The sequence below is a fragment of the Geotrypetes seraphini genome, chromosome 12 (genome assembly GCF_902459505.1).
Source record: "Geotrypetes seraphini chromosome 12, aGeoSer1.1, whole genome shotgun sequence".
Lineage (NCBI taxonomy): Eukaryota > Metazoa > Chordata > Amphibia > Gymnophiona > Dermophiidae > Geotrypetes > Geotrypetes seraphini.
Window position 1 is genome coordinate 108,973,435 of NC_047095.1, and position 15,354 is coordinate 108,988,788.

Genomic DNA, 15,354 nt, shown 5'->3' on the forward strand with positions numbered 1-15,354 from the left:
CCTTTTGACCAACCAACATCCTCCATGACAGATACACTATACTGGACACTTGAAACAGTAGCAACATGGATGAAAAATCACAAAATGAAACTGAATCCAGACAAGACAAAATTCATTCTCCTCGAAAATAATAAACCATAACAAATCTAGTAATAAACCCCATACAACCCACATACCCCATACAACCCACTCTAAAACTTCTAGGAATGACGATAGGTAGATGTTGTACCATGCAACCACAAATCAACAAAACAATACAAAAATCATTCGCGGTCATGAGAAACTTAAGGCAAGTTCTAAAATTCTTCAACAGAGCACAATTCCAGCTCTTGGTCCAGTCCCTAGTTCTAGGTCTTCTAGACTACTGCAACCATGATAAAACAACTACAAACACAGTGCTAAGACTTATCTATTCACTGAGGAAACACGACCACATCATGGCAGCATACCTCGACTCACGCTGGCTCCTAATACAAGCAAGAATACTATTCACATTCTACTGCCTACTATTTAAAACCATAAACGGAGACAGCCCAGCCTACCTATACAACCGCCTAATCCAAACTACCTCAACCAGACATAGGAGAATCCACAAACCGTTCACGCATCCCCCAATCAGAGACATCAAAAGAAAAAAACTGTACAATGGCCTTCTAGCCACAAAAGCAGCAAACTAGACTACCAACTCTCCAATTTACTGATAACAACCCCAGACTACAAATGGTTCAGAAAAGAAATAAAAATCATGCTATTCAAGAAATCCTTGAAGACAAACTAACACCGCAAGACTCGTCCCAATTCTATGAAACAACCTGCTCTATTCTTCAATTCCTCTGGAAATGACCAGATAACTCCTTTTGTAATCCGCCTTGAACCGCAAGGTAATGGTGGAATAGAAATCACTAATGTAATGTAATGTAATGTAATGTAATGTAATTGGCACTTAATACTTCATTTGCTTTTAATTGGACTTATTGAAAGTTAGGTGCTGAACCTGAAAAACACAATTCTATAAAAAGTAGGAGTTATATTCTATGAACAGTGTCCCAATTTTAGGCATCCTACCGCTGTCTAACCAGCCAATCGAGACACACGGTTTCCAAAAAAAAACAACCCTAGCCAGGCTGCCTATACTGTAGACAACTGTCATGGATGAGGTAGATGCATAGAGATGCTTAAGCTCACCCAAGGCTGGGTATGGGCATGGTTTTGCTTAGAAGTGGCCCTAGGCATCTCCTTTGGACCACGATAAGTGACTGAAATGTAAGCCATTGAAATTCTGGTCTACATTTCAATTGGACATGGCTGCTAAACTAATTGTGGCAAGGAAATCTCCCTCAACGACAAAAATATAACTAGAAACAAGACTTCTCAATATATAAATCAAATAAGACTTGAATATAAATGTTGAAAATATAATGCAATTTTTCACATACACTCAGATTTGTGTAATCCGACCAAGAGCCGTAGCTCCTACAGTCGAACCCACCGTCCCATCACTGTGTATGACTTTGATGTGAAAGATAGTAAGTAAGGCTACATGCTCTACTGATTAATAACTTTGTTCTCAATGGCAATTCACATTTCTATTCGTCTTATTATTTGATTTATATATTGAGGTCTTGTTTATAGTTATATTTTTGTAATTGACTTTGACCTCTCACTTCTGTATATTTTTGAGAGCATTTTCCTCACTCCCTATTATTTTTGACTCAGTCAAGGAAATCTCCCTGCCATGATCAGCTGAGCAGCCAAGGCATGGATCCCCTGAATCCCACCACAAGTTGGCCAGTAGGAGGGATGCCCACTCCTTCCCGCTGCCACCCCGAACCCCCCTACCAACATTGTCTGTGGCAGGAGTGATGCTCACTCCCTCATGCCACAAAAGGATCCATGGCAGGAGGGATTTCCATTCCCTCTTGTTGGCACTCCCCCCAACACTCACACATACAACTTCCCTGGCAGGAGGGATGCCCAAACCCTCTTGTTGGCACACCCCCATATACATACACACACACACACACACTAGCTGGAGTGGCTTTAGGTATCTGACCAATCAGAGTCTTAGGCCACTCCGCATTTATCCCAGAATGCATTGGGAAGGAGGCCTAAGACTCTAGTTGTCCCATGTGCCTAAAGCCTCTCCCATAGTAGAGCCCTTAAGTGCATGAGCCAGTAAGGGTCTTAGGCCCCTCCCCAGCAGGATGAACCGAGAAGGGGAAGGCCCATCATTCTGAAGAGGTGGGCCTGCTGGCATGAAGGAGTAGGTATCCCTCTGGTTAGTCTTGCTTTTCAAAGTACGAGTGGTCCAGGTGGATTTTGGGAGGTTAGGGTTTCAGGGCATCATGGGTTTGGAGGTTGCAGCAGGAAGGAGTGGGCATCTCTCCTGCTGGAGATATTGGGGGGGAGTAAGCATCCTTCCTGCCACAGACAGTGTGTGGGATTCAGTAGTACCCTGCTGCTGCCACTGAGTTGATATAGATGCCAGTTAGAGAATTGGGGGTGGTTAGTCAGGGGTTAGGTGTCTGTCCATTAGGACAGACACAATTCTATATAGGACACCTGTGTGCGATTCTCAAAAGCTGCTTAGGTGGTTGCTGAGACTGTGTGTCCTATATAGAATCAGGCCCTAGGTGCCTAGTCCAAAGTGCCTTCCTAAATTAGGCATTGTTAGGAATTAATTGTGGGTGTGTTGTGCGCTAACTTATGTGCACAGATTTAAGCCAAGAAAACCAAGGCATAAATAAAGTGAGTCTATAGGTAATGTTGCTTAGTGATGCCTAACACTGCTTAGGAGGTGCTAAGAATGATTCTATACAGTGCTCTTAACTTTTCTAGAATTGCTTTTAGCGCTATATAGAATCAGGGTCACTGTGTTTCTTTTTGGCCTACTCTCTTTGTCTCTGCTTTCTTAGACTCTACTAGGATATGTATTGGAAATCCATAATGAACTCATATAATCTTTCTATAATCCTTACACTAAATTTATTTATATTATGAAAGGGACAATTGGATTGATTTTATATTTGCTTGAAATTGTGTGTGCAACTCCTCATTTGAACTGCCATTGAAACATGTGCTTCATTTTTTAGCTCCATCATTATTTGAAGAAGGTCCGTTTTAAGAACAGGCTGGGTGAAGAGGTTTATTTTGATGAGAATGGTGGCCTTGCTAATGGATATGATGTTATAAATAGAGTCTGTCTACCTAATAGGACGCAGAGAGATCAATTTGTGGCAAGCTATAACCCTTATGCTCCCCCGGGGCAGGACTTCATCATCAATGAGGAGATTGTGTGGGCTACTTCATTTATCCAGGTCAGAATTGACATTAGAGTATAGTGGAAGATAGTGAGTGCTTTGTGATTATCTGCCAAATGATCTGCTTAATCAGTATCATTAACAGAGTAACATACCTTGTTTGGTTTGCTTTCTGATATTCCAAGTAATATCATTAGCATGAAATAGTATGGAATGTTCCCTCTAAGCTGGGCGAGAGTCCTCCAATTGCATTGCTACCATTAGGGGGCAGTGCTTCAATATTGTGTCTTCATCACTAGGTACAGGAAGTTTGCCTGGCATTCTGCACAGCATGCCTATCTCTCACTATTGAAAATGTGATAGTGAAACAGTACCATCCACTGGCACGACGACAGGTGGAGGACTGCTGCTCAGCTTAGAGGGAACAGTGGTTGTTCATGAAATATATTTTTCAAATAGAGAATGGCATGGGGTCAAAGTTTGTCCTCATCCTTATCCTTGACATCTCTTATGCTATTCCTGTAAACTTTGATATAATCTCCAAAAACTCTTATTTAATCCGCCTTGAACCACAAGGTATTGGCGGAATAGAAATCACTAATGTAATGTAATGCCCTGTCCCCATGGGCTCTATCCTCATGTGCACAAGCCTTGAACACTTACAATTTTATAATTAAAGAATAATAAAGGACTTGTTTTCTAAAATGGAATCCAAAGAGGAAAAAGTAATTTTATAAAGTAGTGGAGGAGTGGCCTAGTGGTTAGAGCAGCTGTCTCCTAAGTAGCTTGGCAAAGGATTAAAAAAATTATGGGGTAATTTTAGAATGTTTTTCCCATGTTGAATGCCTACTTTATAAGCAGCAATGCACTTCTAAAAAATTAATGAAGCTGCAAATGTGGAAAAAATATATACATGAAAAGTGTACATGTTGTGGCAGGGACCCTGCACTGCACTCCCCTGACCTAGAAATGCATGACCCAGAGTGCATTAGTCCTATCCCTGTGTCCAAGTACAGCACAGGAAAGAAAAACAGGCTTGTCCTGTACCCTTTAAGACTGGCCCTTTAAGGAATTGTAGGAAAGAGAATTGTAGAGCCCATTGAGAAAAGACCTGAGCTAATCAAGGGGGAGGGGCATGAACCTTTTCCTCACGCAGAGCTCAGAGAGAAAGGGAGGAGCCGGGGAAGAACATAGACCATTGGAACAGCTGGGAGGCAGGGGTGCCATGTGAGGACTTCCTTATGGATGAGGACATACCCATGGAGAGTGGTGAATGGGATCCAGGAATGGACTGGGCGGACCCGCCTGCTACAAAGCAGGACACTATGGATTTGAGCTGAACTTTTTAAAACAGGTCAGAGTGTTTCTTTTGACCAAATTTTGTTACCGTGTTTTGTTTTCCTGCTGCTGTAACGTGAACCCTTGGGCATAGTGGTTTGTCCATTTGGGAGGATCTCTTAAGACTATGTATGAGAAGTTAAATTTCTTAAGCTTTTCTTTGGTTATGGACTGGTTTAGGGGTGGGGTTTTTTTGCTTGTTTTCTCAGCTACTATTACTGGGAAAAGAAATCAAGAGATTGCCCAAAGTGCTACCGTGCCCCTAGGCTGGAGAATAGCAGGGAAGTGGCTGGACTGTATGTGGAAAGTAAAGCACTGCAGTTTGGGTGGGTGGGCTATTGATAATTGGGACAGCTCACCCAGTCCAGGCTGGTGATACATGGGCTTGATGCCATAGAGTTTGGCAGGAGCCTAGCACATAGCAAAGTGAACTGGTTTGCTTTAATCTCTTTCAAAACTATGAAAACCAAGGAACCCACTTTTATCCATAAATACCTGATTCCACATGATCCCCCGAGAACCTTAAGATCTGCTTCATAGCATCTTCGTCATGTCCCATCCCTAAAAATCATTAGTACCCTTAGGGCTTCTTCTTTTGCAATGATAGCCCCAACAATATGGAATTCGTTACCATCATATTTAAAGTCTGAACAGAATTTAGGTAAATTCAAGGGTGGCCTCAAAAGCTTCTTATTTAAAGACGCATATGACTGTTAATTTATCTATGGGACTTTTCTTGCTCATTTTCCAAACCAAAATTGATTTTTCCCTTTCCCCTTGTTATTATCCTTAATTGTTCTCCCTTTCTTTTAAATTGTATTTCTCCCCACTATCCTACTGTCTCATGTAAGTAAAGTTATGTCGTTAATAGTTTGTTAACTGGACCCATTTTTAAATTTTTGATTGTAAAACGCGTGGAGGGGCATAATCAAAAAAACCGTCTAAGTCCCTTTTTGGCCTAAGTCCTTAAACGTTCAAAGCAGAAGCAGGGAAAGTGTCCATAACCAAACCAAACGTCCTTGTTTTGATTATGGCCTTCCTCTGCCTAAACGCCCAATCACCACTACGTCTAAAAATACACCCACACGACGTCTACACTTTTTAGCCATAATGAAACAAAAAAACGCCTAAGCCACAAACGTCCAACAGAAGTGCTTTTAGGTGAAGGAGGAGCCAGGCCTTCGGCTAAAAGCTGGATTCTGTAACCGGTGTCTGTCAAAAACAACACCGGATACAGAATCCCCCCCACAACGATCCAGGCAGGAATGGGCCATGAGGGAGCCCAAATCCTCCTGGCCCCGGTGACCCCCTACCCCCCACCCCCCACTAAAATATGGGCAGGAGGGATCCCAGGCCCTCCTGCCCACGACGCAACCCCCCTCCCTCCAACGATCACCCCCCAGAATCCCCAATCGCCCCCCCCCCGCTGACCCACGACCCCCCCGGCTGACCCCATGACCCCCCCACCCTCACCCCCTTTCCCCGTACCTTTTCAAAGTTGGCCGGACAGACGGGTGCCAAACCCGCTCGTCCGGCAGGCAGCCGATTCCAGAATGGGGCCAGATTGGCCCAGCCGTCCCAAAGCCCTAAATGGCAATGGACCAGCCTACTTAATTGCCTAATTCAGAACAACTCATCCAGACCAAGGAGAACACAGAAACCCTTCACTCACCCTCCAACAAAAGGTATACAGTGAAAGAAAATACATGGCGGTCTACTCGCCACACAAGCAGTGAAACTAGGAAGCCACCTCACTGATTTACTGACCTCAGCAGAGAAATTGAAGAGAAATTGAAACCATGCTATTTAGGAAATTAATCAAGCCAAGCTCATGATAGAACTGGTTACTTCAATCTATCTCCAGACCCTAAACGTTTCAACCAAATATCTGTCTTGTAATCTTCTGGATAATGCCAGAATCCCTCTTATGGTAATCTGCCTAGAACTGCAAGGTATTGGTGGAATAGAAGACACCAATGTAATGTAATAAGAACATAAGCAATGACTCTGCTGGGTCAGACCTGAGGTCCATCGTGCCCAGCAGTCTGCTCACGCGGTGGCCCAACAGGTCCAGGTCTTATGCAGCAATCCTTTATCTATACCCATCTATCACCTTTTCCAGTAGGAAATTGTCCAATCCTTTCTTGAACCCCAGTATTGTACTCTGCCCTATTATGCCCTCTGGAAGTGCATTCAAGGTGTCCACCACATTTTGGGTAAAGAACTTCCTAGCATCCGTTTTGAATCTGTCCCCTTTCAACATTTCTGAATGACCTCTTGTTCTTTTATTATTCGAAAGTTTGAAGAATCTGTCCCTCTCTACTCTGTCTATGCCCTTCATGATCTTATACGTCTCTATCATATCCCCTCTAAGTCTCCTCTTCTCCAGGGAAAAGAGTCCCAGTTTTCCCAATCTCTCAGCGTATGAAAGGTTTTCTAAACCTTTTATCAGACGTGTCGCTCTTCTCTGAATCCTCTCGAGCATCGCCATATCCTTCTTAAGGTACGGCGACCAATATTGGACACAGTACTCCAGATGTGGATGCACCATCGCCTGATACAACGGCAGGATAACTTCTTTCATTCTGGTTGTAATACCCTTCTTGATTATACCTAGCATTCTATTTGCTCTCTTGGCTACTGTGCATGTGCCGTTGGCTTCATTGTCATGTTCACCATTACCCCCAAGTCCCTTTCTTGGGTACTCACATTCAATAACATCCCTCCCATCGTATAGTTGTACCTCGGGTAATGTAAAATATACAATCACAAGAAAGGAACGCCATAGTTCAAATAGATAAAAGCCCATCCCATAAACCGCCCCAGAGAATCCCAGAAAAATGCCCCATAAAACATAGTCACAGTCCATTCTCTCTGAATTTGCAATTCTTCAATATTTTTCATTATTCCTCTAATACGGTCCAATAGGCCTGCTGAAGCAGACAGGCCTTCAGACACTTTCTAAATCTTGTGGAAAACAATTCCATATAACAGCTGCAGCATAATAAAAATGCCTTTTTGTGTGCATTCCAATCTTGCATTTCTAACACCCTGAACTTCAAGGGGAAAGGCCTGGTTAGAACATAATTTATTGCAGAGCTAATACGGTTTTATCAATTTAGAGAAAGTAATCAGTAAACATGGGTGTAAAGCTTTGAATATAAATGCCATAAGTTTATATCTAACATGGTGGTAAACTGGCAACCAGTAACTAAACATCAGCAAAGAAGTTACATGGTCCCACCCGAAACACAATCTTAACATGCTCCCTTACTATTTTGACTTACTGCAGTGTTGAATTACACTATTCTTCCTTTGCAAATTTGAGATTTGGACTCTCCAAACATATGGACATCCATTTTGGCCTTTTGAGATGTCCATATGCTTTGAAAATGAGTGCAAAAGTTATACAGATTCCCATTTTGCAGAAACCTTTTTTGACATCTTATAAGGGACTTATAAAATCAAACCCAATGTATTGAGTTGTCCCATATTCAGAGAGAAGGGGAGCATTAAATTTCAAAATTAGAGCACACGGTTGTACATGTACAAGATTCTTTAACAGAAATTTCTAAAATCTAAAAGCTCTGAAAAATGTAACAGACACAAACCAGTAGTAATCAATTTCCCCAAAGTGGCACTCACTGAAACCAACGCAGATGCATGCATTTCTTCTGTTCTCTGTGCAATTCAAGTCAGAAGACTTGAATAAATGGCAAAGAGAGCTGCAGATTTCACTTAGGGTGGCAGTGAGAAGCAGAAAGGAAACACTTATCTCTGTCAACAGCACAGAAAGTAGAGGTATTGCTCATGGTGTATCGGTAAAATGGCTAGAAAATACGGTGTGGGAACAACAATCATATATGACTTAAAGAAACAGAAAGATAAATTGTTGAAGATTTACAGCAAGAACAATGATTTGAAATTAATGAGACATGGGAAAACATTACACAGGGGGAAAAAAATAAAGATTTAGATCTTGTGCTTATTGAGTGGGTTTGGCAGATAAGGTGCCATTGACTCATTTGATGGAAATGAAGCAAGCCAAAAAATACCATCGAGAACTGGACATTGACAGTGGGTGTGACTATTCAGAAGGCTGACTGCAGAAATGTTTGCCTTATTTTGAAATAATAAAAAAATATTTGGAGGTAATTTTATGGTTTTATTGTCTGTCTTTTTCTGACATTATTCCAAAATCTGAAAAATTCTCCAAACCAAAATATGCCTGGTCCCAAGGATTTCAGATAAAGGATCTTGTACAATTTTCTTTCTCTTACAATATTTAGACACCTCCAGAATTTAAATGCAGTAAAAGCTGTCCTCCAGGCTTCAGGAAATTAACCAGAGATGGAGAACCTGTCTGCTGCTATGATTGTATCCTCTGTCCAGAGGGAGAGGTTTCTAATCAAACCGGTAGGTGATATTATAGGATTTGCAGAGTGTCCGTGGCTACAGATTATTCACTTTGGCCACAGCTTTTTGAAACTTAGAGCTATAATATGTATGATTGACTGTGTACTGCAAAATTTAAGGACTCAATTTGCAGTTAACTTCCATTTGAGCATCAATATTTTATATATGTTTTGGCTCCAAATAGGATTTGCATGCATATTTTGGCTAAATGCTAATCTATAAAGAAATGTTGATAAATCTTTTAACAGTGACAACTAGGAAGGAAGAGTCTAGTGCTCAAATGTCCTTTATTCATATGTCGAGACTCTACACGATCGTGTTTCGGCCCCAAATGGGCCTGCCTCAGGAGTCTAAACAGATACATATAGAATACATATGAAAAAACATATAAAGATAATGCATATGCAACAATGACAAAATAATTATTAATAACCTCATAAATATCAAAAATATCAAAGAAGTTATCCAGAGTAGTGAAGATGCAGGAGGACTGCGAAGATCTGCAATGTGACATAAACACACTCAAGAAATGGGCCGCAACATGGCAAATGAGGTTCAGTTTGGATAAGTGTAAGGTGATGCATGTCGGTAACAAAAATCTTAAACACAAATACAGGATGTCCGGGGTGGTACTTGGAGAGACCCCCAGGAAAGAGACTTGGGAGTACTAGTCGACAAGTCGAGGAAGCCGTCTGCACAATGTGCGGCGGCGGCAAAAAGGACGAACAGAATGCTAGGAATGATTAAGAAGGGGATCACGAACAGATCGGAGAAAGTTATCATACTGCTGTACAGGGCCATGGTACGGCCTCACCTGGAATACTGCGTCCAGCCCTGGTCGCCGTACATGAAGAAGGACACGGTACTGCTCGAAAGGGTCCAGAGAAGAATGGCTAAAATGGTTAAGGGGCTGGGGGAGATGCCGTACAGTGAGAGATTAGAGAAATTAGGCCTCTTCTCCCTTGAAAAGAGGAGACTGAAAGGGGACATGATCGAAACATTCAAAATACTGAAGTGAATAGACTTAGTAGATAAAGACAGGTTGTTCACTCTCTCCAAGGTAGAGAGAACGAGAGGGCACTCTCTACAGTTAAAAGGGAATAGATTCCGTAAAAATGTAAGGAAGTTCTTCACCCAGAGAGTGGTAGACATCTGGAACGCTCTTCTGGAGTCTGTTATAGGGGAAAACAAGACAATCCAGGGATTCAAGACAAAGTTGGAAAATTTCCTGCTAAACTGGAATGTACGCAGGTGAGGCTGGACTCATTTGACCTGAGGGCCGCTGCGTGAGCAGACTACTGGGCAGGATGGACCGCCAGTTTGACCGAGCAGCAGCAATTCTTATGTTCTTAAAACCTACTGTCATTCCTCGAAGCCCTAACATACAAGATTTTAGACCCACAAACCACACATGAGAAAGGTCACCAACTAGACATCACAGCCTACATGACCCAACATCCCTTACTGCCAGAGATTCAAACATCAAATGTCTCGATCCCTCTGGTCAGACCACTACACATCAACTGGGCCAAAGACAAAATCAAACCAAAACCCCAAAGATCAACGGAGGTAGGTCTGGTCTCAGTTAGGGCCCTAGTTTTTGAGCTGGGGGCCGCCGCGGGAGCGGACTGTTGGGCGCGATGGACCACTGGTCTGAACCAGCAGCAGCAATTCTTATGTTCTTAATGGTGTAAACAATAAAACAATGTCTGAAATGATTTAAACCTTAAAAGATTAAAAATGGGGGGACTTGCCCAGGGTCACAGGGAGCAGTGTGGGTTTGAACCCACAACCTCAGGGTGCTGAGGTTGTGGCTTTAACTACTACGCTACACTCTCTCCCCACCCCCTCTTGAAATCTTTAGTTTATCATGTGGCTCTATTATAAAGATATTAGCCAGTTATCTTTTGCAATCAGATGCTCAATTGTTATTAAAAATATTTTCACCTTGTGAAATTTACTTGCAAGTATTCTGACGGACTATTTTTAGTTTTGCAGCCCCTCCACTTAAGAAATTTATTATCATGAGAAGTTTGGAATGAGACCAATTACTTAACTTTTGGTAAGAAAGTTAAGGTCTGGCTTATCGGCTCCTAAGAAGAATGTAAGGAAGATTAGTGGCTAGAAAGAAAGTACGAGGTGATTGGAAGGGTTAGGGGTGTCATGTAATTTTATATGTATTTTTTATATAATTTTACTATTTATAGAATGGTGCCTAGCAAGATGTATGTAATGTAATTTATTTCTTATATACCGCTACATCCGTTAGGTTCTAAGCGGTTTACAGAAAATATACATTAAGATTAGAAATAAGAAAGGTACTTGATGTATGTGTAAATTGAAATTGTTGCTCATTATCACCAATACTTGATGGCCAATCTCTCCTGCTGCGATCGCGATCCAACTCCCTCAATACAATACCGGCAGGAGGGAGCCCAACCTCTCCTGCTATGCGCGAGCCCCGTGACTCCCCACCCCCACCCCCCTTAAAAAATGGGCAGGAGGGATCCCAGGCCCTAATGCCCACTGCGATCCCCCACCCCACCTAAAATACGGGTAGGAGGGATCCCAGGCCCTCCAGCCCATGACAAACATCCCCACGACTGCTCCAAACCCAGAATCACCCCTGAACCCTGTGACCCCATACCCCCCTCACCCCCCTTTACTCATAGTAAATTGAACGGACAGATGGGTCCCAAGCCCATCCACCCGACAGGCCCGCTGTCCTCTGAATGGTGAGACTTAGGGCCTGGTTGGGTCAAGCACCTAAGGCCACACCCAGAGCGGTCCCTCTTGTGGGTGGGGCCTTAGGCACTTGGGCTGGGTTGGTCCCATGTGCCTAAGGCTCCACCCACAGGAAGAACCTAAGACAACTGGGCTAATTCTGGTTGGCCCAAGTGCCTAAGGCCCTTTCTGTGGGCAGGGCCTTAGGTGCCTGTTCCAATCAGGCCCTAAGGATTGCCATTCAGAGCCTGCCGAGTGGACGTGCTTGGTACCTGTCCATCCATCCAAATTACTTTGAGTAAAGGGGGTGAGGGGGTGTCAGGGGGATGGTCGGGGGTCAAGAGGTTCAGGGGCTGATCGGGGGTTCAGAGGGCATTCATGGAGGGGTGCTGCCTTCCTGCCCATATTTTAGAGGGGTGGGGGGGGTCGCCGTGGGCAGGAGGGCATGGGATCCTTCCTGCCTATATTTTAAGGGGATGGGGAGTTGGGGGGCTCATCCCTCTGCAGGAGGGGTTGGGCTCCCTCCTTCCAGTATTGTGTTAGGTGGGGGGGTTGCAGGGCTTGCGCCTTGGCAGGAGGGATTGGGCTCCCTCCTGCTGGTATTGTTTCGGGGGAGATGGATTGCAATCGAAGCAGGAGAGATTGGGCATCTCTGCGATAGTTCAGGGGGGGACGATCGCGATCAGGGCAGGGGAGTTGAGTCATCTGTCCTGCTGTGATCATTGTGGGGGAGGGGGGATTCTGTAACCGGTGTTGTTTTTGACAGATGCTGGTTACAGAATTTAGCTTTTAGGTGAAGGACTGGCCCCTCCTTTGCCTAAAAGGTCTTGTTTTGGGCATTTGGGACTTAGGCTATTTTTTGATTGATAATGTGTTGTATGTTTAGACGTAGTAGTGGTCTGCTGAATGTAGAGGTAGGCCATTCTCAAAAAAAACATCATTTTGGATGTTTTTTTGGAGAATGAACATTTTCCCTGCTGCTACTTTCAGCGTTTAGATCCTTAGGCCAATAGGGGACTTAGACGATTTTTTTTATTATGCCCCTCCACATACTTAGATACTTTAGAAATATGCCAGGTTTTCTTTTCTTTTTTTTACTTTTTCCGAGCATACATATCACCCAAGTTTTGGATATTATAGCAAAAAGGTAATAATTCAGATAACAAGCACATTCAATAAGGATAAATAAAATTTGCTAAATTAATATAAATCAAATCGTATCCAAGATATACAATAATCAAAAGGTAATCAAAAAATCAATAAAAGATGTCTCAAATCTAAACCTCCAGAGTCATCCCATAGAGTGTTGATTTAGTCCTACACAGTTACATTAGCATCTTCTCTAACCTTAAGAAAATCTTTCAAAAATGTGCCAAGTTTTCAAAAATAATCTTGGTAACATACTAAGGACATATTATTCTTTTACAGATATGGACAGCTGTACAAGGTGCCCAGAGGATCAATGGCCTAATAAGGAAAGACATGCCTGTATCCCAAAAGTTAGAAATTACTTGTCCTATGAAGAACCTTTGGGGATAGCTTTGAGCCTCATCAGTGGTATTATCTTCATAATCATTGTTGTCATTCTTGGAATCTTTATTTATCACCGAGATACTCCCATAGTGAAAGCCAACAACAGAGACCTCAGCTATATCATCCTTGTCTCCCTCATGCTCTGCGGCTTCTGTCCCTTTATATTTATTGGCCATCCTAATGAGATGACTTGTGTTCTCAGACAGACTGCCTTTGGGATCACTTTTTCTATTTCTCTGTCTTCTATACTGGCTAAAACATTCACTGTGGTTATAGCCTTCAAAGCCACCAAACCAGGAAGCAAGCTCCGAAAATGGATGGGTTCTAGATTATCTAGCTCTATAGTCCTTTCTTGTTCTCTTCTTCAAGCATTTTTTTGTCTTATCTGGTTGCTCACTTCTCCTCCATTTCCATACCTTAACATGCAATCAGAAATTGGAACAATTCTTATTGAGTGCAAGGAAGGGTCAGTAATTGCCTTTTACTGTGTTCTGGGTTATTTGGGAATTTTGTCTGGTACTAGTTTCATCGTAGCATTTCTAGCAAGAAATTTACCTGATAGTTTCAACGAGGCCAAGCACATCACCTTCAGCATGCTGGTGTTCTGTAGTGTCTGGGTAGCTTTCATCCCAACATACCTGAGCACCAAAGGCAAGTACATGGTGGGCGTAGAGATATTTGCTATCCTGGCCTCCAGCACTGGACTGCTGGGCTGTATCTTTTTCCCTAAGTGCTACATTATTTTGATTAAACCTGAAAGGAACAGGAAGATGTACCTAACAAAGAACTATAATGATTAATATTTGTAAATGTTATTGTTAATTTAATATTGTGGTAATCTTAATATTGTATTCGGTATTTTGGCATCCCAAATCAAAAGGACAAATAAGTAAAAGAAAACAAAACATGAAAAAAATTCATTTGACTACCATACAAGTTAACATAGTAAATGACGGCAGATATAGATCTGAATGGTCCGTCCAGTCTGCCCATGAGTTATTCTCATTAAAAATACATGATTAAATTAACTTGTCTCCTTTTTGATATTTCTGTACCATAGACTAAAGTCTACTTTGAATATCTCGTTACCAATCTTGCTACCACTTTTGTCTCACCTTTTTCTGCCTTGTTACTCTTCATATCATTGTGATGTTTTTATATTCAAACTATATTGGTTCTATTTTGTTTCTCATTATGTACTGGAAGGCATTCATATCAATGGTGGTATTACTTTGCCCCTCTCTCTGTACTTTTTGCTGATGATGTGTTCTACTTCTCATGATGCTTTGGAGTTTTTATGCCACTGCTGGTATTTTTTTTTTTTTAACTTTTGTTTGGTGCATCAGGAAGTGTAATAACTATCAATGCTGTTAAACAAGGCAAAGCCTGGCTACCAACTGTCAATGCAAGGTAAAAAAAAAAATATCTCCCATCAATTTTAAATGGATAAACTAAAATTGTATACACAATCAAAACCTAAAATTGAATCATTATGAAATGCCAGGATATACCTGTTAATGCCAGGATATACCTGTTTAAGATTGAAGAACATGCAAATGGTAATGGGTCATGGTGTGAGTGTGGTTTGGATGAGACAAGGGCAGGCCTAAGAATAAACATTCACTCCTATTTCAGAAGTGGAATAAATGTCTATGTCCTGTGGCAGGGACGCTTGGCTGAGCTGGTGGACACTCGGCCGCAACCCCGCCACAAGGTATAAATATTTTGGTGACCTATGATTCTGCAGTAGCTCCCATGCCCACTGTGGCACTTTGAGACTGGTATTAGTAAACAGGTGCAAAAATTCACACAATACACTTTATCAGTTCAAAGAAAATAAGCTTGGTTTATTTTAGCTTCCAAAATCCAATTTCAAACTTTGTCAGATGGCAAAAAGAGTATTCAAAGAAAACAAGACGAATCATGCTCTAAGCCCCCCAAAAATAAATATTCTCAGGAAGGTTTTCCTAGGCTCAGGTAAGAATCACGCCCAACTCTGGTCCAAAACTTTTATCTGTAAAATAGGTTCCACCTTTAGTCCTTTCAGGCAAACAAAATAGTGCAAAATATAAGCATGTGAAAA

At 42.1% G+C, this 15,354-nt stretch overlaps 1 protein-coding gene across 1 annotated transcript; it reads left to right on the top strand.

Moving 5' to 3' along the window:
- The first annotated feature begins 4,475 nt into the window (after positions 1-4,475).
- LOC117346280 (vomeronasal type-2 receptor 26-like) lies at positions 4,476-14,071 on the top strand. Its single transcript, XM_033915680.1, has 3 exons — positions 4,476-4,614; positions 8,888-9,014; positions 13,167-14,071. The coding sequence occupies exons 1-3, from the start codon at positions 4,534-4,536 to the stop codon at positions 14,069-14,071; spliced, it is 1,113 nt and encodes a 370-aa protein (XP_033771571.1). The 5' UTR covers positions 4,476-4,533.
- The last annotated feature ends 1,283 nt before the right edge of the window (positions 14,072-15,354 follow it).

What these genes read in the sequence shown, in the direction of transcription:
- LOC117346280 (XM_033915680.1), top strand. Translation starts at nt 4,534, where the DNA reads ATGGGATCCAGGAATGGACTGGGCGGACCCGCCTGCTACAAAGCAGGA. An exon ending in AGCTGAACTTTTTAAAACAG is followed by an intron (nt 4,615 to 8,887) that starts GTCAGAGTGTTT and finishes TACAATATTTAG; the next exon opens with ACACCTCCAGAATTTAAATG. An exon ending in AGAGGTTTCTAATCAAACCG is followed by an intron (nt 9,015 to 13,166) that starts GTAGGTGATATT and finishes ATTCTTTTACAG; the next exon opens with ATATGGACAGCTGTACAAGG.